The 25,438-nt window shown below is 38.1% G+C and overlaps 3 protein-coding genes across 3 annotated transcripts; 2 read left to right on the top strand and 1 right to left on the bottom strand.

The window, feature by feature from the left end:
• Positions 1–1,280: 1,280 nt before the first annotated feature.
• LOC117628021 (probable copper-transporting ATPase HMA5) lies at positions 1,281–6,740 on the bottom strand. Its single transcript, XM_034360366.1, has 6 exons — positions 6,328–6,740; positions 3,477–4,871; positions 3,114–3,368; positions 2,762–2,884; positions 2,156–2,635; positions 1,281–1,966 (listed from the first exon to the last, which is right to left on the bottom strand). The coding sequence occupies exons 1-6, from the start codon at positions 6,616–6,618 to the stop codon at positions 1,550–1,552; spliced, it is 2,961 nt and encodes a 986-aa protein (XP_034216257.1). The 5' UTR covers positions 6,619–6,740; the 3' UTR covers positions 1,281–1,549.
• Positions 6,741–8,556: 1,816 nt separating this feature from the next.
• Positions 8,557–9,150, top strand: LOC117628994. Its single transcript, XM_034361528.1, has one exon. It carries the CDS (start codon positions 8,557–8,559, stop codon positions 9,148–9,150), a length of 594 nt encoding a protein of 197 aa, XP_034217419.1.
• Positions 9,151–18,273: 9,123 nt separating this feature from the next.
• On the top strand, positions 18,274–20,499 carry LOC117627231 (oxalate--CoA ligase). The gene is made up of 4 exons (XM_034359200.1): positions 18,274–18,566; positions 18,675–19,719; positions 19,809–19,912; positions 20,003–20,499. Exons 1-4 carry the CDS (start codon positions 18,366–18,368, stop codon positions 20,219–20,221), a joined length of 1,569 nt encoding a protein of 522 aa, XP_034215091.1. The 5' UTR covers positions 18,274–18,365; the 3' UTR covers positions 20,222–20,499.
• The last annotated feature ends 4,939 nt before the right edge of the window (positions 20,500–25,438 follow it).

The raw sequence follows: 25,438 nt of genomic DNA, 5'->3' as shown, positions 1-25,438 counted from the left end.
GTTTTTTTGATTTTCCAATGAATTTACATCTTTCATTAATTGAAATTTTTTGATGTAGTGAATAATAACTCTGGTTGTTCGCTGTTCAAGAATTCTTGTTTAGGCAGTTCAAATTCACATTGTAGCTAGTTGGCAATTGGCAAACGTCTGGCGTATATTTTCAGTAGTGTGCAATTCAAAATATGTTCTTGAACCAAAGCTCATACATAAAGTTGACAGTGGACAGATATTGGTTCTATTGAACAGGCAACACTACGAGTGGACAGATATTTGTAGAACAAGCCTAACAAGTTTATAGTTGTTCACTGTTCCAATTGTAAGACAAAGTGATTTTTCTTCGACCGTATTGAAAGATGGTAAGTAAGAAGATGTTTACAGTATTAATTTCAGTGAGCTAATTGTGTATTTGCATAATTTTCATTTATATCCAATTCTTAAATCTAATTATGTATTTATTTGCGCGAATTTGGTTGAAAATTTTAATTTAATTTAATGAGCTCATTGTGTTTTGCTTTACTTGAAAGAGAGAGAAAGTGGCAATGGTCGAGAAAGAGGAGGAAGTGGCAGTGGTGCAGAAAGAGAGAGAGACAGAGAGAGAGAGAGAGAGAGAGAGAGAGAGAGAGGCAAAGTGAGGCTGATTTGGATGATGGAGGGATGTAAAAGATGGCGGCGGTTGGCAACCCTAATTTTTTTTTTCAAAAAAAGTATATACATTGGGCACAGATGAATGGTTTGTGTGTATGTACAAAAGTCAAATAAAAAAAAGCAATTGATGTTTTTAGATATATGCCATATACGTGCCCAAAAGTACTGAGTTTAAGATACGAAAAAGTAAAATCGTGGCCTATGAATAATGGAAGCTCCTATAAAGAAAATCGACTATTTTAAGGTAGCGGTATTGTGACCATTAGTATAAAGCATGAATAATTGTGCCTTTTTGCATTGAAGAGCACAAATAACAATTGTGCTCAAAACCAAATATTTTAGTAGTGCCTCTGTTTTTTTTTTTCTGTTTTTTTTTTCTTTCAACAAAAACAATCATGATTTTCTATTTCATGCATCCGAATGGACGATGAGGGAGTTGCATGATGTTGAATAAGAAACTTCAATTTGTATGAAAAGATAATATTCATGGGTTGGGTGGCCCTAACTAGAATTTCAAAATGAGCTACAATTAAGATATACTTGCAAAAATTAAGATATATCTTAATCTCTGCTAATTGTTGTTAATTAGCAGTATTATACAGAAATTTGGTTTGTGTTTCCACAGTGAAATTTGCTTCAAAAGTTTCAAGGACTGCCAGTGATTCACTATCTTAATGATGGATGATTTAATTTGTTACATATGTTTATGATAGTTGATTATCCATCAATTAAGATAACAGAACAGCCCATGCCAATTCCCTTCTTACATCCAAATATATACAAAATGTGATCCAAACAACCTAGTTTATTACATATTTGCTTCATCAGCCACAACACTACCCAATTTACTAGAACTTGAGCCCTACAAGCATGCACACAACAGAATCAAAAGGCTACTTATCGATCATTCGATCCTTATTCCCCGAACCTCCAGGCTTTCCAGCTCCTTGGGCCTCTTGTAGTTCTTCAGTAGCAGAGAGCAGCAAACAACACTGACAGAAGAAGCTGCCATTGCAGCTCCAGCTATCCATGGTGGTAAACGATATCCCGTTGATGGAAAAAGGGCCCCTGCAGCTATTGGAATGCCAAGAACATTATAACCCAAAGCCCAGATGTAGTTCAAGCGAATACGAGAGAAGGTTTTCCTGGAAAGGTCAATGGCGGTTATCACATCCTCCAAATTGCTCTTCATGAGAACAATGTCAGCTGCCTCAATTGCAATGTCTGTTCCTGCCCCAATTGCCATTCCTACATCTGCTGCCACAAGTGCTGGTGAGTCATTGATGCCATCTCCCACCATCGCCACGGTGTCGCCTGAAGCCTGTGGACAAGAAAATTGAAATGAAATAAACAAACTCAGGACTTAGAGTTAGGCTCCATGACTAGTTAAGGTGTTAGCATGAAAATGGTAGAGTTAGATGTCTAAAGGATGTCGTGGAGCAAAACTCAAAATAGTTGGAGCAAGTCAAGAACTTCCTCTTGTAAGTTGTAACAATTTAATTAAATGTACCTGCAATTCCTTCACTTTCTCTGCTTTCTGTTCGGGTTTGGCTTCTGCTATAACGGTTTCAATTCCAACTTCCTTGGCAACAGAATTTGCAGTTCCCCAATTGTCACCTGTCACCATTATGCTTCTCACTTTCATAGCCTTGAGTATGGAAATAACTTCTTGAGCACCGGGTTTCAGTGGATCAGATATGGCCAGAACTCCAGTCACTTCTCCATCTATGGATATTAAAATCCCAGTTTGAGCTAGTCCTTCAGCTTCTGCAAGTATCTCTTCTGCATCAACTGGAATTGCAATGTTGTGATCCACCATCAAGCTTTTGTTCCCAACAATTATTTCCTTGTTTTGAACAATGGCCTTCACCCCATGGCCAGTAATGGAGACAAAGTCGCGCGCTTCTGGCCACGAAGGATTCTCTTCATCTTCTCTGAACTTTTTGGCATACTCAACGATGGCCTTGGCCAAAGGGTGCTCACTGTTCACCTGATATGTATGAATCATTCAGAACAACAATGTTTTAAATGAATGTTGATAATAATGAACATATAAAGAATTCTTCATGAATTTTTTAAAACATGAAAAATAGGTGTTTCACATGTTAAAGCCTACCTCAGCCGCAGCAACAAGTTCATAGAATTCCCTAAGCACCATATTTTTCAGGAGTCTTGTGTTAACAACCACTGGCTTCCCAATTGTGAGAGTCCCTGTCTTGTCGAACACAATGCAGTTCACCTACAACACCAAAGGGTAAGATTATCTGAGAGAAAAATTGTTGAAACTGTTGAAGAACAAAATGAAACTAGGCTATGTGTAGACCTCCCTTCTCAGTCTCTATCTTATTGGAAATGCAACATCAAAATGGCTGAAGATGCATAATAAACACTCTTGTTGCCCCAATGCAGCAAACTTCCATATTTGCATCTCATAGTATCAAATTGCAAGAAGGATTTTGATTTCTAACCTTATGTGCACTTTCTAATGCTTGTCCTCCTTTGATCAATACACCTTGGGATGCACCTACTCCAGTTCCAACCATGACTGCAGTCGGAGTAGCTAGGCCTAAAGCACAAGGGCATGCTATAACCATGACAGAGATTCCAAACTGGAGAGCAAGCTGGAAGCTATCCATGGAAGACGGTATCCAAGATTCTGGGTAGCCATGGAATTTTCCAGCCAAAAACCACGAAAGCCAGGTCAAGAATGAAAGCATGATCACCTGCAAATTAAAAACCACTTCTTAAAAAGACCCTCCAATATCCCTTCAATTAAACCAAACAAAGCAAAACCATAAAGAAACTGTAAGCAATTATATTATAACACTTACCAGTGGCACAAAGTATTTGGAAATGCGGTCGGCAAACTTCTGCACAGGAGCTTTGGCCATCTGAGCTGACTCAACAAGCAGCACAATTTGGGAAAGAGAACTTTCTGATCCAACCCTTGTTGCCCTGATATGCAACACACCATTCTCATTCAAAGTACCTCCAATGACTGTATCACCCTTTCTTTTTGCCACCGGCCTTGCTTCTCCCGTTATCATACTCTCATTCACATGGCTTTGCCCCCAAGTCACATAACCATCCGAAGCTACTTTTGCCCCAGGAATAATTTTAATGACATCATTCTTTTGTATCAACCTACTATCAATTTCTTCTTCATTTATGACATTTCCTTCTCCATCTAGTGTTAACAAAGTTGCTGTTTCTGGTGCCAAGTCCATCAGTTTGGCAATGGCATCAGATGTCTTCCCCTTAGCTAACACCTCTAGGTACTTCCCTAAGAGAATGAATGAAATAAGCATGGCACTAGTCTCAAAGAAATCAGTACCCTTAAAATTTGGAGAGGTAGCAGCTCTCAGCACAGAGTAGACTGAATAAAAATAGGCTGCATTTGTTCCCAAGGCGATTAACACGTCCATATTAGCCGAACCATGGCGCAATGATTTGTATGCCCCAGTATAGAACCTCCGGCCTATGATGAATTGCACTGGAGTGGACAGGATCCACCTCAAAAGTGCCCCAATTTCGAGCATATTCACGATTTTGGTTTCTAGGCCATGCTTAATACCAGGAATGTACATGAAGACCATGGAGGTTAAAAACACTGGAATAGTAAAAACCAAACTCCACAGGAAGAATCTATAATACTGCTTAATTTCCTCCTTTCTATGAGTATCTCTTCCTGCTCCACCTCCAGGGAAAATATTTGCCTTGAAACGACTGGAACCAGTTGTTTCAATCACATTGATGAAATTTCTTGGCCCTGTCATATCTGATTTGTAAGAAAGAGAGATTTTCTTGATTTCAGAATCAAATTCTATAGCTTGCACACCAGGGAGTGCTTGAAGAGACTGTTCAAGTATTCTCATTGAATGATCAGTCCATACGCCATCAACCTTAAGCTCTATCCTGCTCATGTCTTCCCCTGTAGTAAGAAGTATGCCTTCGAATCCGGTGTCTTCAATGGTTGTTAGCAAATGATTATAGCGCACAATCTTAGGATCATAGTGAACATCTGCTTCTTCAGTTGCTAATGCAACTTGAGCTTTTTGTACACCATGAACTGCCTGCAAAGCTGATTCAACAGTGGTGGAGCAAGAAGTGCAAGTCATTCCCTTTATCCGAATTCTGCATACCAAAGTGGACGTCTCATTTCCCTCATCATTAATCAGTGTGGCTTGAAACCCAACATCTTCAATCGTCTCGCGAATCGTCTCCTCCTATAAGATGTGAGGCAACAGCTATAAATAAAAGGCCACGTACCATGCATAATCTTCTGCATAAACATAATCCAACTTCCCTGCTAAAATCTTGTAAAAAAATGACTCTACACAAGTGATAACTGGCTGAAATAATTTCCAAGATCACCTTCTATTCAAAAACTTGATCAAATATAGCATGAGAAATGAAAACACGTAGAAGCTACTGTTTGTACTAAAGTAAATCAAGTTTATCCTTTTGTAGCCATTACTGATGGATACATATAGAAAACTGTTTTCTCATAATCGCAACATCCTCCGCCATTCTATTTGTTAATAGAAGAACATAATGGAAGTTTAGCGTGAGAGAAAAACGTTTGTAATAAGACAAAGTCTTTCTCATAGGCGCCAAAGACACAACAGCAGTTTCTGACTCAGGGTGCAAATCAGTTCTGTATTAGCTTAAAATGGTCTGCTCAGCTCAAATGTTTGAGCCGGCTGGTGAAACTGTTGTGATGAGGAGTCATGTATGCTATCAATTTGATTTGGTTAACATATATACGTATTTGACACAGCTTATATTTTAATAAGTTGTTTTTCAGGTTTTACTTGGTGCGGAAGGGAAGTCTTCTTTTTTTATATTAAGGAAACATGAGCTTTGGAAAACTCTACAAATATCCTAATTCAAAGATTAGGACAATGATTAAGACTCATTGTCAGTGGAGGCCGTGAATTGAGAGGTTGTTAGAGTAAAGCAAGATGCTCTAATACTATATGTTTGTTTATTGGTACTCACTTGACCAAACTAACAATTCGTTTTAAGGTTTTAATTATATCAGAAAGAGAATTAAATGAACACTTGAAAACCACCTCAATAGCTTAAATCTAAGCACAACATAAACGCAGAAATGATAAACACAATATATGAACTCTTTATTGCTAACAGATTATTATAAGCATAACAAGTTACAAACTGTTTTGTACCAACTCCTTATTGGATTAATTTCGCAAGGGCCCTCGTAAGTAGTTAAGAACAGTTAATTCTGTGTTTGAATCTTCCCTGCTCTTATTTAGAAAAATGATGGATTAATTCCATCTCGATTTCGATCTCATATCCATGGACGTAGAAAATCTTGTTAAAACAACTGAATTTTCTCCAGAGATTGACTTAAAAACCCGCAACTTTGCATCAACCCAGTTCTAAAATGAACAGGAGAATTTGTGTGTGTGAACATGGGCAGAAGCAAATTGTGTACAATTGGGAAAGCTAAACCGCAAGAACCGTGTGGTAGGTGAACTAAATCACATGTAAGACGGGCCATTCCAAAGACACATCACGTAAATCATGGACACCACTAATTAGATCCCACCCCCAAAAAAAAAAAAAAAAACACAAAGCAAAGTTGAATTAAATTCCCATATGTGACATCATCAAACAAAAACAAAAACAAAATGAAAGAGTAGTAAAGTAACTCACGTCAACGTAATTGGGATAGAACATGACTTGCGTCCGGTTGTTCAAGACGTCGACGACGGCCTCCCGAATCCCTGGGAGCCTCTTGATGGCCTTCTCGACCGATCCCGCACAGGCTGAGCACGTCATGCCGATGACGGAGAACACGGCCTTGGACTCAACCTCCGCCATCAAGCTGGTCTCCTCTATCGCCACACCCTTCGGGTACTTGGGCATGGACGGATAGTGGGGCCGGGGCGACAGATCGCCCCGGCTCTCACTGCGTATGCATAGAGCCAAGAACTTGGTAGCCATGAACGTAAAGGTGGTCGGTTTCTCTGCTCGAGCTTCTTGTCTCTGAAAGAATAAAAAAGAGGTTAAAGTTTAAAATGTGGAGGGCAAATGTATCAGCCAAGTTTGGGACGTTGGAAGAGAATATTTTGAATACAATGAGTATTTAATGGTGGGAGGAGGTTGCGTTGCGGTACTGGTGGGTCCCACCAAAACTTAAGTTCAACGCTATCAATGTGATGTTTTGCAACCTGTATCTGTATATGTATAATCTTAGGAGGAGAGTCAAAAGTTGATTTCCACCCCCAAAATAAATGAGGCGGATGAACAGGATCAGATCTTAGCTACATGCTTACATCAGAGATAAACTTTTAGGAATTTTCCATTTTCCTTTTAACTTTGAAGAGGAGATAAGCGGAAATTAAACTTTTGTCGTAGATAAGTCCTAAAATTTGTGCACCGACATTAATGCATATGAAACGATAAAAAAAATTAGGTAGTGCCTATCCCTTGGCAGTGACCAAGTGTCCAACTTTTCTTTCTTATAATACGCGAATTAATAACATGATATAATTACATTACATTTGTACCCTAAGATATAAAATAAAAAGGCTTGTTTTGGATTGTTTCTTTAAGAAATACTTCTGTTCATAAGTGTTTTATTATTAAAATCTTGAATTTTGAAAAAAAATTCAAGTGCTTTTTGGAAAGTACTTGGGAGTACTTTCTGAATAAGCACATATATAGCATGTGCTTATCTAAGAAGCGCTTTTATGACCTATAATCGCTTCTAAACTTTTCTGTTAAACACTTTTTAATTGTCAGAAATCACTTTTAACCTTTCCAAAAGCACTCCCAAACAGACCCTAAATATGTTCGTAGAATCATATGTTTTTGAAAATATTTCTCCACTATAATAAGTATTCGTTGAATCACAAGATCTTTTACTTCTTCTTTTTTCCAAAGGATAACAAATTCATGTCTGTCCCTTTCTTCCCCATTTTTGTTGTCTAAAAGGGCAAAGATGTTTGATAAAGGTTTTTACTATAGAAGGTTGAGTTCCAGGTCATCACCTAAATTTAATATTGTAGTAAACACTCAAAGTTGGAAAATGAACAGAAAATTCACAACTAAGGCCCATTTGATAACTATTTTAAATTTTAGTTTTCAGTTTTGGTGTTAGAGTATGGGGGAAAAAGAGGGAGAATGAAAGTGAGAATGAGAGTAAAGATGAACTTGAGAGGGAAGTTGGGAGGAAGATGGGAGAGATGAGTAACAAAAGTGAAAACTAAAACTTAAAACTAAAATCTGCTTGAAATTGTTTTCACTTTTGTTACTTCTCCCTCCCGCCCTCCCTTCTCATTATCTCTCTCAATCTCATCATCACTCTTACTCTCATTTTCTCATATACTCTAGCACATAAAATGAAAATTAAAAACTAAAATTGAAATGATTCTCAAACGAGCCCTAAGAAAACTTAATATCAATGTTGTGTATATTCATTCTAATCTCTTGGCACTCAAAATGGATCTTTGCATAATGAAAACAAGAGTAGTAATTAATGGCCTAAAGGGAATAATACTAATAATACTTGGAAAAGAAAGAAAGGAAGGAAGAAAAAAAGAATCATTAGAAAAACTTGCTTTTTTGAATATATGTGACCAATTATTTGGGAGAAACAAACCCATAATTAAATAAGAAAATCAAGGATTAGAGCTACATGAAGTGTTTAGAGAGAGAGAGAGAACCTTTACTTGAAAGATAAGGTTTACAGGCAAGCAACCTCTGCAAGCTATTGATGAGCAGCAAGTAGTCAAGTATCCCTCGATATATATACATATAACGGTGTGACATATGCAACAATAGCTGCAGAGCAGGTGGACCAATGATGCTCATTCACCAAAGGATTGGGTCTTTCGCTGTGCAGAGCAACTAAGCTGTCATGACTTTGCAACCTTTCTCATGGTGGGTTGGGCAATTTGGGAAGCACGAAATGGATTGCTATGGAATAATAAGAAGAGTCGGCCTGAACATGTCAGCTTGCATGCATCTCTGAGGCTACAGGATTTTTTGCGGGTTAATAATTGCTTGGGGTCTCAAAGTAGGCAAGGTCAGATAAAACAAATGTGGCAACCACCACATGAGAACAGTCTTAAAATAAATGTGGACGGTGCTTGGCAGCCAGGGACCACGGAGGGTGGCGTTGGTGTGGTTGTGAGAGACTCCACGGGCAAATTTGTGGCGGGTTGTGCAATTAAATTCACTAATGTTTTCTCTGCGTCACAAGTTGAGGCCTTGGCGGCAAGAACAGGTACAATATTGGTGATGGAAAGGGGTTATCAAAATGTTGTCTTTGAAAGTGATGCTCTCCAGATCGTTACAGCACTTCGAAATCATTCCATAGATAGGTCCGTTCTAGGACCTGTGGTGGAGGATACTAAGAGCTTGCTGACACAGATCACTGGGGAAGGTTTTACCCATATTCGTCGTACTGCTAATGGTGTGGCTCATCGTTTAGCTCGTTTTGCCTTGCATATTGGGGGTTCTTTATACTAGTTCGAGGAACCTCCTGATTTTATTTCTGATATATTGTACGAAGATTGTAATTCGTGACCAAGGAATTTCTTTGGCCCTTGATACGAGTTCAAACTTCTTGTATTACTTTTTCACATCAATAATATTCTATCGCTTATCATCAAAAAAAAAAAAAAATCTTTTAGAAACCCCAAAAATAAATACAGACACGACAATGCTTAACGTTATTAAATACTCTTTTGTATCGTGTTGGTTGTAAAATTGTATTCCAATTCTGCAAACTGTAATTAGTTAAATACGACTGGTTTTACTATTTAACAAATATGTGTATCAATCACGACTGACTCTTACATTATAATGTTAAACAATTTCAAATAGATTACCTAACTTTTAGAGTCTAAAGAATACTTTTATTTTCAATGTTAAAAGAGTTCCAAACTCAAATGTTTATTTCAGTTTATTATAAAAAAGAAAACAGCTTTACATAGAGAAGTGATTTGTACCACATTTACCGATCATATTGTTGACACCTCTATTAAGATACAAATAGTATTATTATTACTTTATTATGTTCGAGAAGAATAAAAAATAATCGGTGTGAATTACTTTATTATCCTAAGCATTTTAATAATAGTATTAGTTCCAAAGGGGGCTTACGCATGCGCTTTGCTTTACATTTAGAGGCCTTATAATAATATTGTTGCCCTTAATTAGATGTTGAATCCTCATTATATAAATGACCTAGTGGAGTGGAGCACCTCTATTTTTATTGTTTAAACGAATCTATTAGTATTACTTTGATTTTATCTTCGATGTTGATCAGGCAATTTGTTAGATTTGACAAATAAGATTCTCATGAATTTGGTATCTTTGGCAAATAAGATCCTCAGTAATTTGGGAACTTTTGGCAAATGGGAGCCTATTTGTTGGACGTTTATGCTACATGTTTTGTTGCGTCTAAATTCAGTCCCTTCCCTATACACAACACATTTTAGGTGACGTAGAGCATGTGTGGCCGTTGGGCTTTCACACGTGGGCTAACTCTCTCTGATACCATGAAGGAAGTTGAGGTTCCACCCCAAAACCAATTGGCAATAAAGGGAGTAGCCCAACTCCTTATAAGCCCTTATTAGGTTTCTCAACTTTCCAATATGAGACTCTTTACCTTCACATTCTCACACTAAATCTTACAATTATGCCAAAATGTTACAGATCAGGGTGCAAGATATATGAGCGTAATATAATATTAGATTCTCCTTGTTGCAGCCGACCTTAGATTCACAGCAACTAAAATGGTTGGAAAAGGCAAGTTATTAGAGTCGAGCTTTAATTTGTTGCAGCCGCCCTTAGATGCACTAGTGCACGTAAAAAAATTGAGCTGGGAAAAGGCATGGAAATATGACTATGAATCTATGATTAACGTATATAACTCCAAGAAATACCTAATTAACATAAACAATTATAGATAATTAAGGAGATATGGAATTTGTGTTTACTACATGTCGAAGGAATATTTTGGAGAGTGCGACCACATATAACCATTTGATTTTAACTGCGACCACATATGATCGCATCTGTGATTGTGATTTATATTATAAACGTGAGTTAGAGCAGTTGATCAAGACAGTGTGCGTTCCATCTATTTTGGAGTGTAGCAACATATCATTTTTAACTGCAGCCATATGTGATTTCATCTGATCTATAATAGAGAGAATAATCTAAAGAGCCTACAAGCTGCTCAAGGCACCCAAAGCTGCACCTCTGCGGGCACTCAAGACACCCAAAGTATAAGCACAAGGACAAATTTTAGCAAAAGCGCTTATAAACATAAGTGATTCTTACATAAACAGTTTCAAACGGACTCTAAATAGAAATGATTGGTAAGCTGAAACTCAAGCATAATCGTATTTCCCAAGTTCGACCAAAACTCGCATCACATGTGAGTGATAAAATGAAAACTATGCCCATTTGAAAATAAGTGATGTTATGCAATAGCCAATAGATAGCAACTTGTCATAAATAAGGCTTGTAGTTCAAGTACTTAATTTTTAATTATATTTATATATGCACTCAAAGTTCTATGTTCGATTCATCTTTGTCAATTTCTATTGTTCTTTTAAAAATAGTTGGTCTTATGTGCTGAAATGTATATAACTGAGACTAGTTTGTCCAGACCAAGCTTAGGGGCCATTTTCTTTGGTGGAGAAAGGTCTTACTATTATCATATCATATATATGCAGACCGATGACTAGAGATGGAGCATGCAAGCATAGTCAAACTCGATACAGCTAGCTTAGAATTAACCGTACGTTTGGAAAGAAGTCCAAAACCATTTTGTTTGCAACTAATTTTAAAAATCAAACATATAAGACTTTCTAACAAATAAATAAAACCAGATACCATCGACCTAAGACTTATTTATAAAAACAAATTTAAGATTGTTAGGTTTGTACTTTCAAAGAAAAACTTGGGTGGTGGTAGATGATGAAAGAATTTGGACAAGAATGAATCCTCGTTCCACAGCCTTTTTATATGCGGGAAAAAGGAAATCACTTTCAAATCCTATTATTTTGAGCCCAACATGACAAAAAAAGTCAGTCGCAAGAAGGATTAAATATTAACTTTTTGGAATCCTTTCCTTGCTTTGCTTAAAAGGCATCATGCAACGAAAAACATGGACAATGTAATGAGACAAATGACTGATAAGAAAGGAGCTGACCAAGGTTTTATTTTATAGAATCCCATCACGAGGGAGAACCTTCCTAATCCAAGATTAACATTGACATTAGCATTAATTTATCAAAGGGCTAAAATCAATTGGTATTATCAAACTCTAATGGCATTCCAGTGCTGCCATAATGTGCAATATTGAGTCACTTGTGATTTGTCGTCACATTATATTTCCTTACATATTTGTTTAATTACTAGTCCGTCAAATGTGGAAAAATCGTTCAATTGTGAACTGCTTCAAGAAACTTGTAAGTTAAGTGATTGAAATTATTCCATAACGAAATTCTCAACCAGCACTATACTCAACAATAGTCCCATTATATCAATATTGTCAATATTGTTCCACTATTTCGATGGTGAACGGTTTATGATAATCTTGATATGAGATAAATAATATTCTCTCGATGCTAATCATATTATCGATTTGCTATAGTGATAGTGCTATTTGAAAACTTTACTACATTAACATGAGAGTAAACTTTGAGCTTTCATATACAAGAGAGTCCAGAGTTTGCAAATATGCAATTGAATTCCGACAAAGATCATGTCACCATCTTTCATTTGACTCATGTTACAAGATGTTCTCTCAAACACTTCTTTAATCTTCTATAAATCTGAATTAGGGCATGGAAAGACCAATGGAACAGGTGTTCTCTAAATCTTTTGTTTAAGAATTTGCTTTTAGAAAAGTTAATATCACTATCGCTACACGTTTGTAGCGTGAACTAAGCTTTCCTCCAAATAAAATCGAGAATGTTTTTTTAAAGGAAAAAAACCTAGAATTTTAGTTGATCATATGAGTGTCTTTCCCATTTGAACAGTATTTTCTTAATACAAATTAAATTGTTATACATTCTGTTTACGTGAAGTTAAATTAGTAAGATTTCAATATTTGGAGAGGAAAAAAATGAGAGGAGAAAAAACGGGGGGAAGAAGAACTTTAGGTTGTTTTGTGTCTCATGAAAGGAAAGGGGAAGAGGGTAAGAAATTGGTCGGGGCCATAACAGCAAGTTTGTTATGATCCTACTAAATTTTGAAACCCAACCCTACCTTGTCCAAAACTACTAGTTCTTTTTTATTTATTTAAAGAAACTACTAGTTCTATTTACAGTTCAGTATCAAATAGGGATCCAACGGGCATAAGTGGGCCATGGCAGTAAGTACGTCAATTTGATGCATCTAACCTGCTAGTGTACATAAGTTCGAGTACCCCTCCCTATAGATTTTAGTTTAGGCACTATCGATTGTATAAATAATATATATATATATATGCATCCAACCGGCTAGTGTTGGATTCCAAATTTAAAAGCTTAACCTACTAGCGGTTTTCTTCGGTGCAAACTTCTTTTCACATCGCCCAGTTAGTACATGTTCCTTAGAATAGTAACTTAGGGTTAATTTGGTGTCCTATTTAAATAGGGAATTCAAAAACTTTGATTTTTCTTAAAAACAAGGAGTTCTTAAATCTATTTTAAAATTCAAAAACTTGTTTAGTATGCAACTTGAAAACTGTTTTCAAATATTGAAAATTTGATTGAGAACTTGTGGGTTGTTAGAAAAAAAAACTGAAGAAAAAAAAAACATATATTTTTTGTTTTTAATAATTGGGGTTTTTTTATATAGTTGTTCTTAAGTTCGAGTTTTTAAAATAAGGCTACCAAACAGGTTTTCGTTGTTTTGGACTCAAATTCTGTTTTTGAGTTTAAAAATTTGGATTCAAGTTGAATACCAAATAGGCCCTTAGATTCCGGATTCCTATTGAAATTGTTTACTAAACCATTTGGATTGAGAAAAGTTAAGTTCTGGATTCCTATTGAAGTTGTTTACTAAACCATATGTATTGAGGAAAGTTAGATTCTAGATTCCTATTGAAGTTTTTTACTTCATACCAAAAAATAAAAATAAAAGTTGTTTACTAAACCATATTGAATTGGGGTAGGAATAGTACTATTTACTAAAATGTCCTCATTGTTGGGTTAAATTAGATGGCAAACTTGAAAATTTTAAAATTGTGTGAGGATATAATGGGTAAAAAAGATGAATTTCTAATGGGATAGTTCTCCATGAATTAGAATATTACCTCCCGAAAAAACCCTAGCCCCTTACACTCTTCAGCCGCACCAAGGGGAGGAGGTGTTCTCTGCCTCTCCTCCCTTACTCTCCATCTCCCTTATTTTTCCCTCACCTCTTCCTCATCTTTCTTCCCTCTCAACCCTTCTTCCTTTTCCTTTTCCTTTTCCTTTTCCATTTCCTCGTATGATTGGGATTGGAGTTTTGGTTTGTGATTAGGCTTTTTGCTGCCTTGATCTATGTGGATCTTGGTTTTGTTTTGTTTCTAGTTGCAAGCAAAGGCATCAGCACCCAGTCGTTGGGGTAGTACCGGTTGCTATGTTGATTTGTAGTTGTGATTGACGTGTGTTGAGGCCCAAAAATCCAAGGGGCTAAGCCCAGATTAATTCTTGGCCCAACACAAATAATTGAACGCAAAAGAAGCTCAATCGGGACAAAAAGAGAATTTGTAGGACGCACCAATACAAGCTACGGGCCACGTATCATGCCAAGCAAGCACGTACAAAAGAGCTGAGAGCATACCAACTTTACAAAATCACGTTCACATATCCATTCGGTGTTACTTGGCCTGATTATAGCCTATCACGACATAATAATAAAACTCAAGCACAAGCGTAAATGTCATGCAAGAAGAACCATTATTCTAACACCAAAATATGCCACAAGCTTAAGTGAGCCCAAGCTACAAAATTACCCAGAGCTTGCTGAGAAGATTGTGGTGTGGATGGGTACAAGCATTCACTAGGCCCAGTTAAGGGATCAAGGAATGAGAATTTTGGGCTACTTGGGAGCACCAAAACTCGAGCCCATTTCTTGGCCCCAAAATATGGGCTAGCATGAGAGAGAGAACATGACCCAATGCCTTAGGAAGAATACAGTAGTTTGCTTAGAAAACCCAATGTTAATTAGAATGTCCAAATACTTTGTTAAAAACGCAACAGGCAAACTGCTTTCAGTAGCTTGACAAAAACAAGCTGACTAGTCGCTGAAGAGTAGAATATCACCAACTCGTGGCTAGGGATGGCAACGGGTCGGGTAGGGGCCGGGTATGACAATACCATCCCCATCCCCTCTCTCCATCCCCGCCCCCGTCCCTGAACCCATTCCCGTTTATTAGGTTTCGGGGAATCACCGTCCCCGTCCCCGTCGAGAGAATATCCCCCATACCCGCCCCGAATCCCCAATTTTTTTGCATAAAAAAATATTTATCATGCCTTTTAACATTAAGTTTCATATTACATTATCATTCAACACATCTAAATTAACTATAAAGTTCAACTCAACTATTCAAAATCACATCAATATGAAATTCCATAGAAAATTAGGAAGAATTAGGAGAGAGAAGTTGCCTTAGGGTTAAACATAAATATTATAATTATATATATATTTATTTAAATATAAACATATATATTTTCGGGTCGGGTTCGGGGATGGGGACGCCAATACCATCCCCTTCCCATACCCGTCGGGGATTTTTCAAGTTTGGGGATCCCCGTACCCGATACCCATTTAGCCCCGAAATCTCCCCCCGTTAGGGTCGGGGACCCGACGGGGACCCGCCCCTACGGGGATTTTTGCCATCCCTACTCCCACCTGCTTACGAATACGCGCAGGACATTTCTTCCCAAACAAGAGGGAACTTCTATCAAAATTAATGCATTGACCTGATCCCTTCTCAAACATCTAGCCTCATGTTCATCAGCTTTGCAAAAGATAACCGAGCCATCGGCGAAGAACAGATGCTATGTCTTGTTTTATATATATTCGTTTCTTGTGTGTTCAATTGATATAATTAATTTGCTCACATGTTATAATAAGTGAATATTTATTAATACTATATCTTAAAAGTGGAAAATATGAACCATATCGTACACTCATATTGTAACATGTAGAAAGATATAGTACCATGTGCACGTATTTCATTACTACCATACTATAATTAAATCAATTATAGTAAAAGTGAAGTCGAGTCCGGGTCTTTGCATTCTATTCTAATTCAGAAATGATTACTCAATCTTTATGCATTGGTTAGATTTACAAAATATAACACATTTAAGAGGGGCAATGTAGATATGTATGTGTGCTATATGGTGATTTATCTTGGTCATTCGCATGCAAGTGAGTTATTTAAATGAAATAAAACTCGAACGAGGACAAGTTATGGCAGCAAATGAGACCATGAGCCACTTGACCCTTGTACTTGTTTGATAGAAATTTTTGCGGTGCCAGACCTTTTTTTGTTGTTGCTGAACTCATCTGATTTATTTTCATTGAAGATCTATGAACTGCACGACATTTGTTAAAAGGGTTTGGGGTGTAAAGTTTTCCCTATGGGGCATTGCTTTTTCTGTTAGGTTCTCAGTATTAGTGGTCTACCTTTTCTTCTTTTACTTCACGGTTTCCTTGATAGCTGGAAATTCTCCAAAAGTATGAAAAGTTGGAGGACTTTGTACCATCCATTCCAGTGTGGTTGAATTCTGTTTTGACGGCTTTAAGTTTTTGGACGCTTGGAACATGGGGTTGACCTCAACTCGGATATTCCATGCTTGCTTCACGCAGTTATGCATGAGCGAAGCGAGGGCTGGTCCCAACTCCTACGGTTTTTTGCTCATGTTCCCGTATCCTCGGGCGAAAGTCCCCCCTATATTGGATCTTCAACCAAATAAAAAATAAAATTATAAAATTATAACACCAAATCCTGTATGTCGATCAAATATTATGAGCCACAATATTTGTACACTACATAATTTTTCCTTCATTTCCAAACTCAAATATGTGGTTGAATTCAATTCAAAAGCCCAAATGGGCGAGTCTTGGACCACTAGAGACGAGTGAGCCCTACCACGGCCGTCTCAAAACTCCAAATTTGAGGCATTTATGTAGTGGAGCATCAAGATTAAGAGAAAGAGATAGAAGCAAAATTAACGTAAAACACTTGATAGAGTTCTGAAGCATCACGCATGTCTTTATGGGCTGCGGCAAGAGAAAAATGTCTGATGAAATACTTGGGGGAGGATAGATTTATTATGGCCTTTGTTATTTATAGTTCTCCCCTTAAAATTTACGAAAATTTACCACTTAATGAAATCCTTCCAAATATATGACCTTTTGAATACACCTAGATTTGATTCAACTTTTTTATATCATAATTGAATACACTCATATTTGAATGGACTTTTTAAAAGTTCATAAAAGTCGGAATTGAATACCCCACACTTGTAAAACCTCTTGTAAAGTTTGTTTAAATCCAAATTGAATATACCGGATTTTTAAAATCTTTTTAAACGCTTTATAATCCTAATTGAATACATCCCCCTAAGGAATGACAATTTTCTTTGCAGATAAAGGTCTGTGTGAGAATTTGACCCCAATAAGTCCGGTATGAAGGATAAAAGAAGATATTTTTTATTTAAACCTCACACTTCTCTTAGTTCACAATTTCTAAGAAAAGCAATGACCACAACATCTTCTTTTATTTTTTACCAAACGGAAAAATGACATTTAGCCTATTGAGATGATATGATATAATGAAGAGAACAACTTTACCTTTCTCCAAGAACTATAATTGGAATTCCAACACTTGGGTATTGTTGAGTTGAGAATTTGAGAGAGAGAGAGAGAGAGAGAGAGAGAGAGAGAGAGAGGGAGAGAGTTTGTAAGCAGGAAGTTGGAGGGAGGTTTTGGTTGGGGAAGGTGGAGGATATAAGGCTTTGACGGGTTTTCTAATTTCTTCATGCGAAACAAATTACAAACAATTTTTAATCTTGTTTAGTTGCAATATCTCCTATGCCTTTCACTTCTATATTGGGTCCAATTGGTTTTCTTATTATCACGTTTCTGCACTCCAATTAAATGTGATAATTAAAATAGAATGGTTAGGAAGCAACTGAAAGTCGTTCTTTATAGAGCTGATCCCATATCATGTTATAAACAAAATCAATACAAATGCAATAGCAATGTATAAAAGAGAATGTTCAGGAAGCCACTGGAAGTTGTTCGTTATAGAGCTGGTCCCATGGCATGTTATAAACAAAACCAAGACAAATGCAATAGCAAATACCTCCACCCATTCCAACCATCCAAATCATTTATTTTTAAGGAATTCTTTTGTGATTCCTAAACAATCCCACCGGTGGGCCCAAACACGTCTCCCCACTCCAGCAACTCGATGACGTGTCATGCAAAACGACACGGCGTAGATACGTGGAACTGCACCTCTCGAGGTGCGGCACGCTCAAACTGACTGTCGTCAGTGCGACACGTGTCCACTATCCTCTTCCCGGTTCCTGCCTCCACCGCATTCCACCCAACCCCATCCTCCCTCTCCACAATCCTATAAATTCAAACCTCATTTCTTCTTCCTCCTCAAACCATTATTTCTTCTTCCTCATCAAACCATTATTTATTTTTCTCAAAATTTTATCTTAATTGAAAAAATGGAAAATCAAACTCTAACAGGTTTGTTGAAGAAGGTGGCCTCGGAATTTCCGAACCGCCGCGCGCTTTCCGTTTCTGGAAAATTCGATTTGACCCACGCGCGACTGCAGGAGCTCGTCGATCACGCCGCCTCTCTCTTAATCGCCTCCGGAATTGGCCCAAACGACACCGTCGCGCTTACCTTCCCCAACACCGTTGAGGTATTGTATTGCAACATTTTCTTTTCCATTCACTTTCCTCAACTTTCTCGGGAACCAAACAAGTTTTTCATATAAAAAAATTAAATAAGATTGTGTTTGTTTCTGTAGCTTGTCGTGCTGTTTTTGGCGGTGATTCGGTGCCGAGCAACGGTGGTGCCGCTGAACGCGGCTTACACGGCTGAGGAGTTCGAGTTCTACCTCTCCGACTCAGAATCGAAGCTTCTGATCACGCCGGAGAATCCGATTCAAGCGGCTAAAGCGGCGGCCACCAAGCTCAACATCCCTCACGTGACCGCCAAGCTGGCCGGCGCCACCAGCCACGTGACTCTCTCTTCCGCCGCCGAGTCGAGCCCCGACTCGGTCTTGCAACTCGTCAACGACGCTTCCGACGTGGCACTCTTCCTCCACACGTCCGGCACCACGAGCCGACCCAAGGGAGTCCCCTTGACCCAGCTCAATTTGGCCTCGTCGGTCCAGAACATCAAATCGGTCTACAAACTCACAGAGTCTGACTCGACCGTCATCGTCCTCCCTCTGTTCCACGTGCACGGGTTAATCGCCGGGTTACTGAGTTCACTCGTCGCCGGAGCCGCCGTGACTCTCCCAGCCGCGGGCCGATTCTCCGCCTCCACATTTTGGGCTGACATGCTCTCGTACAACGCCACGTGGTATACCGCGGTACCCACCATCCACCAGATCATCCTCGACCGCCATGGAAGCAAACCCGAACCGAAATACCCGAAGCTCCGATTCATTCGGAGCTGCAGCGCTTCGTTGGCTCCGTCAATATTGGCGCGGCTGGAAGAGACGTTTGGCGCGCCGGTCTTGGAGGCTTATGCGATGACAGAGGCGACCCATTTGATGTGTTCGAACCCGTTGCCCGAAGACGGGCCCCACAAGCCCGGGTCGGTGGGGCGAGCCGTGGGTCAGGAGCTGGCGATTTTGGACGAGAAGGGTTTGGTTCAGCCAGAGGGCGTGAACGGCGAGGTGTGTATCAGAGGACCCAATGTGACCAAGGGGTATAAGAACAACCCAGAAGCCAACAAAGCGGCTTTCTTGTTCGGGTGGTTTCATACTGGAGATATCGGCGTTTTGGATTCTGATGGGTATTTGAGCCTCGTGGGTCGGATCAAGGAGCTAATTAACCGCGGAGGTAATGAATTAATAGAAACTGAAGCCCAAGTGTTTGATAAAATGCGTGAGATAAGTTTAGCTCACAATTTGTTTGTTTGATTGTCACAGGGGAGAAGATATCACCCATTGAAGTAGATGCAGTGCTTGTGTCACATCCAGAAATTGAGCAAGGAGTTTCCTTTGGAGTTCCTGATGATAAATATGGTGAAGAGGTAGGTGCCTACATTATATGATATTATTTGTGTTTCTGTTTCTGTTTGTAATTGTTCTTAATTATTTATGTATTATGTGGTAATCTGCAGATTAACTGTGCCGTAATCCCAAGAAAAGGCGCAAGCATAGACGAGGAAGAAGTGCTGCGATTTTGCAAGAAGAATCTGGCTTCTTTCAAAGTACCCAAGAGGGCCTTCATCACTGACTCTCTTCCTAAAACCGCAACCGGGAAAATCCAACGTCGAATCGTGGCTGAGCATTTCCTTGCACAAATCTCCACTGCCAAGGTTCCCAAGTTTGGTGCTTAATTTTCCTAATTCCTAAAAGAGTCGTGCAAGTTTCTAATGGCACAAAAGTATATCTCATTTGACAACAGCTGTCTACAATCATGGGCACGTGTTTGTTTTCTTTTCATGATGCCATAAGCTTGGTCATGTGGTAGTAGTAGAAGTGGAGAAAGCTGTTGTGTATTTTTATTTGACAACCTTGTTGTTTGATTCGTTCTGGGTTTGTTGTATCATGCTGATAATGGAGCTGAGCTTTTTTACTTTGATAAATTGAGAAAGCAAATGTCTTATTATAACCATAGTATGAAATATTGATAATATCGAGGATATTTCAATTTTTTTAAATCACGGATATTTCGGAACATATCCATGTACATATCGTATAAATATCGACAATATCGACGATAATATCGGAAAATATCGATGTCGATAATTTCGCTCACATTTCAGCAATATTTTGTCAAAATATCGGTGTAATATCGCTAAAATATCGAAAATATCGATGTGAAGGAAAAAAAAAGTTTTTTTTTTTAAAAAAAAAAAAGGGAAAAAGGGGAAAAAGAGGAGAAAAAAACACAAAGGGGATATGAACCCCTCCTATTTTACTCCTCCAACACCTTAAACATCATATCACTTATGTTTTTGTGATAGTATGCTAAAATATTTATATTTATATGGGTGGTATGTTAACAATTACATGTAAAACTATTTTGGGGATTTATTATTTGATGACTACTCTTCACAATACACTTACTCTACACATAGAGATGATGAAGATAGTGAAAATTTGAACTCGTAAGAACTCTATGTGGTACTAAGTCACTCATGTATCTTACAATACAATGTATAAAGTGTAAAATATTATAGTAAATCATTATATATAAATGATTACGGTGTATTTAATCTTTTTTCATTAATTATTATATATTTTTTACACTCATAGTGTTTGCCCGCTTACTGTATAATCAACTTAAATTAGTTAAATCCATCATGCAATGCATTTCCTTCTATTTTTTTGTGATAAACTCATAGATAATTGACTAAATAAACATTCTCCAAAGTTTCAATAAAAATTTCCAAGTTTTTCTTACAATTTCCGTAGTTTTTATTCAATTTTTATCAATATCGATAATATCCCGATATTTTCATCGAAATTTCCATATTTTTAGACTACCGATATTTCCGATATCAATAATATTTTAGACCTTGATTATAACCAACCCTTGGTGTATAGTAGATCATGACTCGCCAAGTTCAATTGCAACTTTTAATGCATGGATTCCCCTGCCTACCTGACCTTGTGGGGACCCTCGCACATTAAATAATCTTGTTTAAGATGGGGCATCGTCTATTTTTTTGAGCTTTTGGGCAATGGAGTAGGCCGGCCTCTACCGGCGATGACGCTGGTTGTCCGACAACTCGAGTAGACATTATCTTTTTTTCTATTTTAAGTTTGAATTCCTCGATTTCATTAATTTTAAAATAAATAAATAAAAAACATGTCGTGTATTTTTCAAGTCATTTGTTTTTTTGCCCAAAAAAAAAACATGCCATTCACACAAGCATCATTCTCTCACAGTAATTAAACAAAAAACGTTTTGAGGAAATTCAATTCGTTATCAATAGTTGTATTCTTAACATTTCCTTTTGTTGCTTACTTGGGGCCTAAAGCACAGCTCGGGCCGAACTCAAACCATGTTGGCTCAACTTGTACGAGTTTTCTATAGGTTTTTTTTTTCACAAATAAATCCATTTTAACATGATATATTATACCAAAACTCGTATAAAGTTTATTTGAAGAGAAAACTTCAAAATTAGCCACTTGTCATTTTTTAAGTGCTTTTTATAAAATTTTAACACACTAAGAACCAATAAGAAAATAACAAGTGGCTAATTTTAGTTTCTCTCAAAATAGGTTATACAATGATTTTTGTATAATATGTCACGTTGGAATGGACCTATTTATGAAAATCTCATTTTTCTATGCCAATTTGTTTCATTATGAAATCTGCATGGATTTGACTTTGAGTTTGACCATGTTTGGATTTGACATAACATTTCTAGAGTACTGGCATAGGAAGGATTCATTTGGTAATGTGTATGAGGATCTCTACATATTTGTGAGGAAAAGTCCGTCGAAAGTTAGTACACAAGTTCGTTGGAAGTTAGATGGGTGATTAATGTACATTTTGAGGAAAAGTAGCATTACTGTACTTATAGATTTTAAATATTATAATTATCTCTTTGACCTTTTCTAATTTTAATATTGGAATTGTTTTATAATTGGTTTTATAGTACTTAAGTCTCAAATCTGAAAGAAGTGAGAGCAATGCATTTTAGCAGCCCAGTGACGGACTCAGGATTCGAATCCCGTAGGGTTATAGTGTAAATGTTCTAAAGAAAATTTAAGAATGGGTTATTTTTCTTATCTATTTTTTCTCTTTCAAATTTTATTTATTTCTTGAAAAATATACTTTGAATGATTTCAATTTGTCATTTTTTATATATATATGTTTTTGAGTGATTTCAATTCGTAAAATTTCAAACCTATGCCAATTAACCAAAAAACAAAAAAACTACAACCACTTAATCAACAAATAAGCAAAAACTTCATCATACATATAAATCATTAATTTCATCCAAGCAATTACAGATTTGATTTCCATTAAATTAAAAACAGCACACATCATCCTTATTTTGATTTTAAGATTTAGAAATAACTTGAAATGAGAAATATCACAATAAGAATAATAGGTGGTGATTGGGGAGCTTGGGGGTTTGGATCTGAGAAAAGAATAATAGCAATTGGAAGATGGGAAGGGTTTTTGGGATGGGAAGGTTGGCTGGGTTGGGTGGTCAGTGGAAGGATACGGAAGACATTTTTATTTTAAAAATTTCCCATGGCCAAAACGACGTCGTTTGGCCTATAGTGTTTTAAAAAAAACAAAATGCTTTTTCTTCCTGCTACAGGAGGCTTTCCTCCCTCTTCTTGTCAGGCAAAACATCAAGCACTTGGAGGGCAATTCAAGGGGTCTCACAGCCAGCTCAAGTGGACTTCCAAGCCTATTTCCATGGCTTCCATGGGTCGTTTGACCCCAATAACCCCACTGTGGGTCCTTCTCTGGCAATTCCCTTAAGGGTAAAGATAGGTAATTATATAAATTAATTTTGTTACAATTTGAGTAGTGTTATGATTTGTTTTTAGATTTTGGTTTTGAATTTTTGTAGTGTATTAATTTTTTTGATTGAGCACCACCCAATCTTTAAAAATTTGGAAGGAAATATGGACCTTTGGTTATGGATATCCAAAACATTTCTTGAGTCCGACAGGAGGAAGGTGTGAGATCCCACATCGACCAAACGGAGAGGGGGTGATGTGCCTTATATGGCACACCTCGCATCCATCTAGTAGGAGGCCTCTTGTGAGCTCACTGGCTTTGGAGTCGTAGGAACTCCAAAGTTAAGCGAGTTGGAGGCTAGAGCAATCCCAGGATGGGTGGCCACCCTGGGAAGTTGCTCTGTGAGCTCCCAGGAACAAATCCGTGAGGGGGGGCGTCGGCACAGCCCAGAGCGGACAATATCTTGCTAGGTGGAGTTGGGCCAGTCCGCTGCGCCACTCTGAACTTAGAGGAGGCCTTCTGGGAGCTCACTGGCTTCGGGTTCGTAGGAACTCCGAAGTTAAGCGAGTTGGAGGCTGGAGCAATCCCAGGATGGGTGACCACCCTGGGAAGTTGCTTCGTGAGCTCCCAGAAACAAAACCGTGCGGGTTGGTGAGAATGTAGCCAGGCCCAAAGCGGACAATATCCTGCTACGGCGGAGCCGGTCCGGGGTGTGACAGTTTGGTATCAGAGCCACTCTGCCGTGTGGTGCGAGTGTGCCGACGAGGACGTCGGATCCCTTAAGGGAGGTGGATTGTGAGATCCCACATCGACCAAACGGAGAGGGGGTGATGTGCCTTATATGGCACACCTCGCATCCATCTAGTAGGAGGCCTCTTGGGAGCTCACTGGCTTTGGAGTCGTAGGAACTCCAAAGTTAAGCGAGTTGGAGGCTAGAGCAATCCCAGGATGGGTGACCACCCTGGGAAGTTGCTCTGTGAGCTCCCAGGAACAAATCCGTGAGGGGGGGCGTCGGCCCAGCCTAGAGCGGACAATATCTTGCTAGGTGGAGTTGGGCCAGTCCACTGCGCCACTCTGAACTTAGAGGAGGCCTTTTGGGAGCTCACTGGCTTCGGGTTCGTAGGAACTCCGAAGTTAAGCGAGTTGGAGGCTGGAGCAATCCCATGATGGGTGACCACCCTGGGAAGTTGCTTCGTGAGCTCCCAGAAACAAAACCGTGCGGGCTGGTGAGAATGTAGCCAGGCCCAAAGCGGACAATATCCTGCTACGACGGAGCCGGTCCGGGGTGTGACAGAAGGATTCATCTAGAATTGTGTATGAGGATATGTGTGATGCATGAGACGGCAATTATGGTTTGAAGAACCTTCCAAATTGGTGTACCACAGTGTCACGTTATGGTGACACATATGGTGTATTTGACAAGAACAAAAATCTCATTTTTCAACATCCCGTCGATTTTTTGTTGTTGGTATTTTTAGGTAAACTGCATTTACATTTTGTTCTTGTGGTCTAGGCTCATGGAGAACAACGTTAATCTTAGAATTAACTGCAGCATGAAAGGGATATCTACCTATGTTCCTTGTTTTCATACTTGCACCTCATCCGAAAATTAAAATTTGGATTTTGATAGATTTAGTTTCTATTGCTTGAAAATTGGGAGGATTGATAGGTACATATAGTTTATGGTTTGTTTTTAAATTTCGTTTATTGATTTTGTCTTGTTGGATATATAACACTTTGATTAACTGTGATAGCTAACCTTGAGGGGTTTGATGATACTCTATTGGGCATTAAAATGCTCATACCATAACAGATTGTGTAGAATTCAAGGCAAAGATTGAGGGATCGAGTTTTCCACCGTATGTTGTTGATTTGTGTAATATTAGTGAGTAGTAAGCTATTGTTAAAGATCTTAGTGTGTGTATTCATAATTTTCGAGTTGGGATGTGACAATTTTGAACCATTATCTAGATAGTATCATCAATATAATTAATAAATAAAAAGTGTCCAAACCATTTAAAGATAACCCCTTTTTGGGTGAAATCAAATTACTATAAGGTCTTTAATCTTAAAGTCCATTCCTAAAGTTAAAAAAGGTAATTTTTGACATTATGAAAAG

This window comes from Prunus dulcis, chromosome 5 (assembly GCF_902201215.1).
Source record: "Prunus dulcis chromosome 5, ALMONDv2, whole genome shotgun sequence".
In the NCBI taxonomy this organism is placed as follows: Eukaryota; Viridiplantae; Streptophyta; class Magnoliopsida; order Rosales; family Rosaceae; genus Prunus; species Prunus dulcis.
The sequence above is the reverse complement of the archived record's forward strand: the minus strand, read 5'-3'. Positions and strand labels throughout refer to the sequence as shown.

Bases quoted from the DNA above. Each gene is read 5' to 3' on its own strand.
- LOC117627231 (XM_034359200.1), top strand. From the start codon at position 18,366: ATGGAAAATCAAACTCTAACAGGTTTGTTGAAGAAGGTGGCCTCGGAA. The intron at 19,720-19,808 runs GTAATGAATTAA...TGATTGTCACAG, and splicing joins GGAGCTAATTAACCGCGGAG to GGGAGAAGATATCACCCATT. The intron at 19,913-20,002 runs GTAGGTGCCTAC...GGTAATCTGCAG, and splicing joins ATGATAAATATGGTGAAGAG to ATTAACTGTGCCGTAATCCC.
- LOC117628994 (XM_034361528.1), top strand. From the start codon at position 8,557: ATGGTGGGTTGGGCAATTTGGGAAGCACGAAATGGATTGCTATGGAAT.
- LOC117628021 (XM_034360366.1), bottom strand. From the start codon at position 6,618: ATGGCTACCAAGTTCTTGGCTCTATGCATACGCAGTGAGAGCCGGGGC. The intron at 2,885-3,113 runs GTTAGAAATCAA...TTGGTGTTGTAG, and splicing joins CATTAGAAAGTGCACATAAG to GTGAACTGCATTGTGTTCGA. The intron at 2,636-2,761 runs GTAGGCTTTAAC...CATACATATCAG, and splicing joins AACTTGTTGCTGCGGCTGAG to GTGAACAGTGAGCACCCTTT.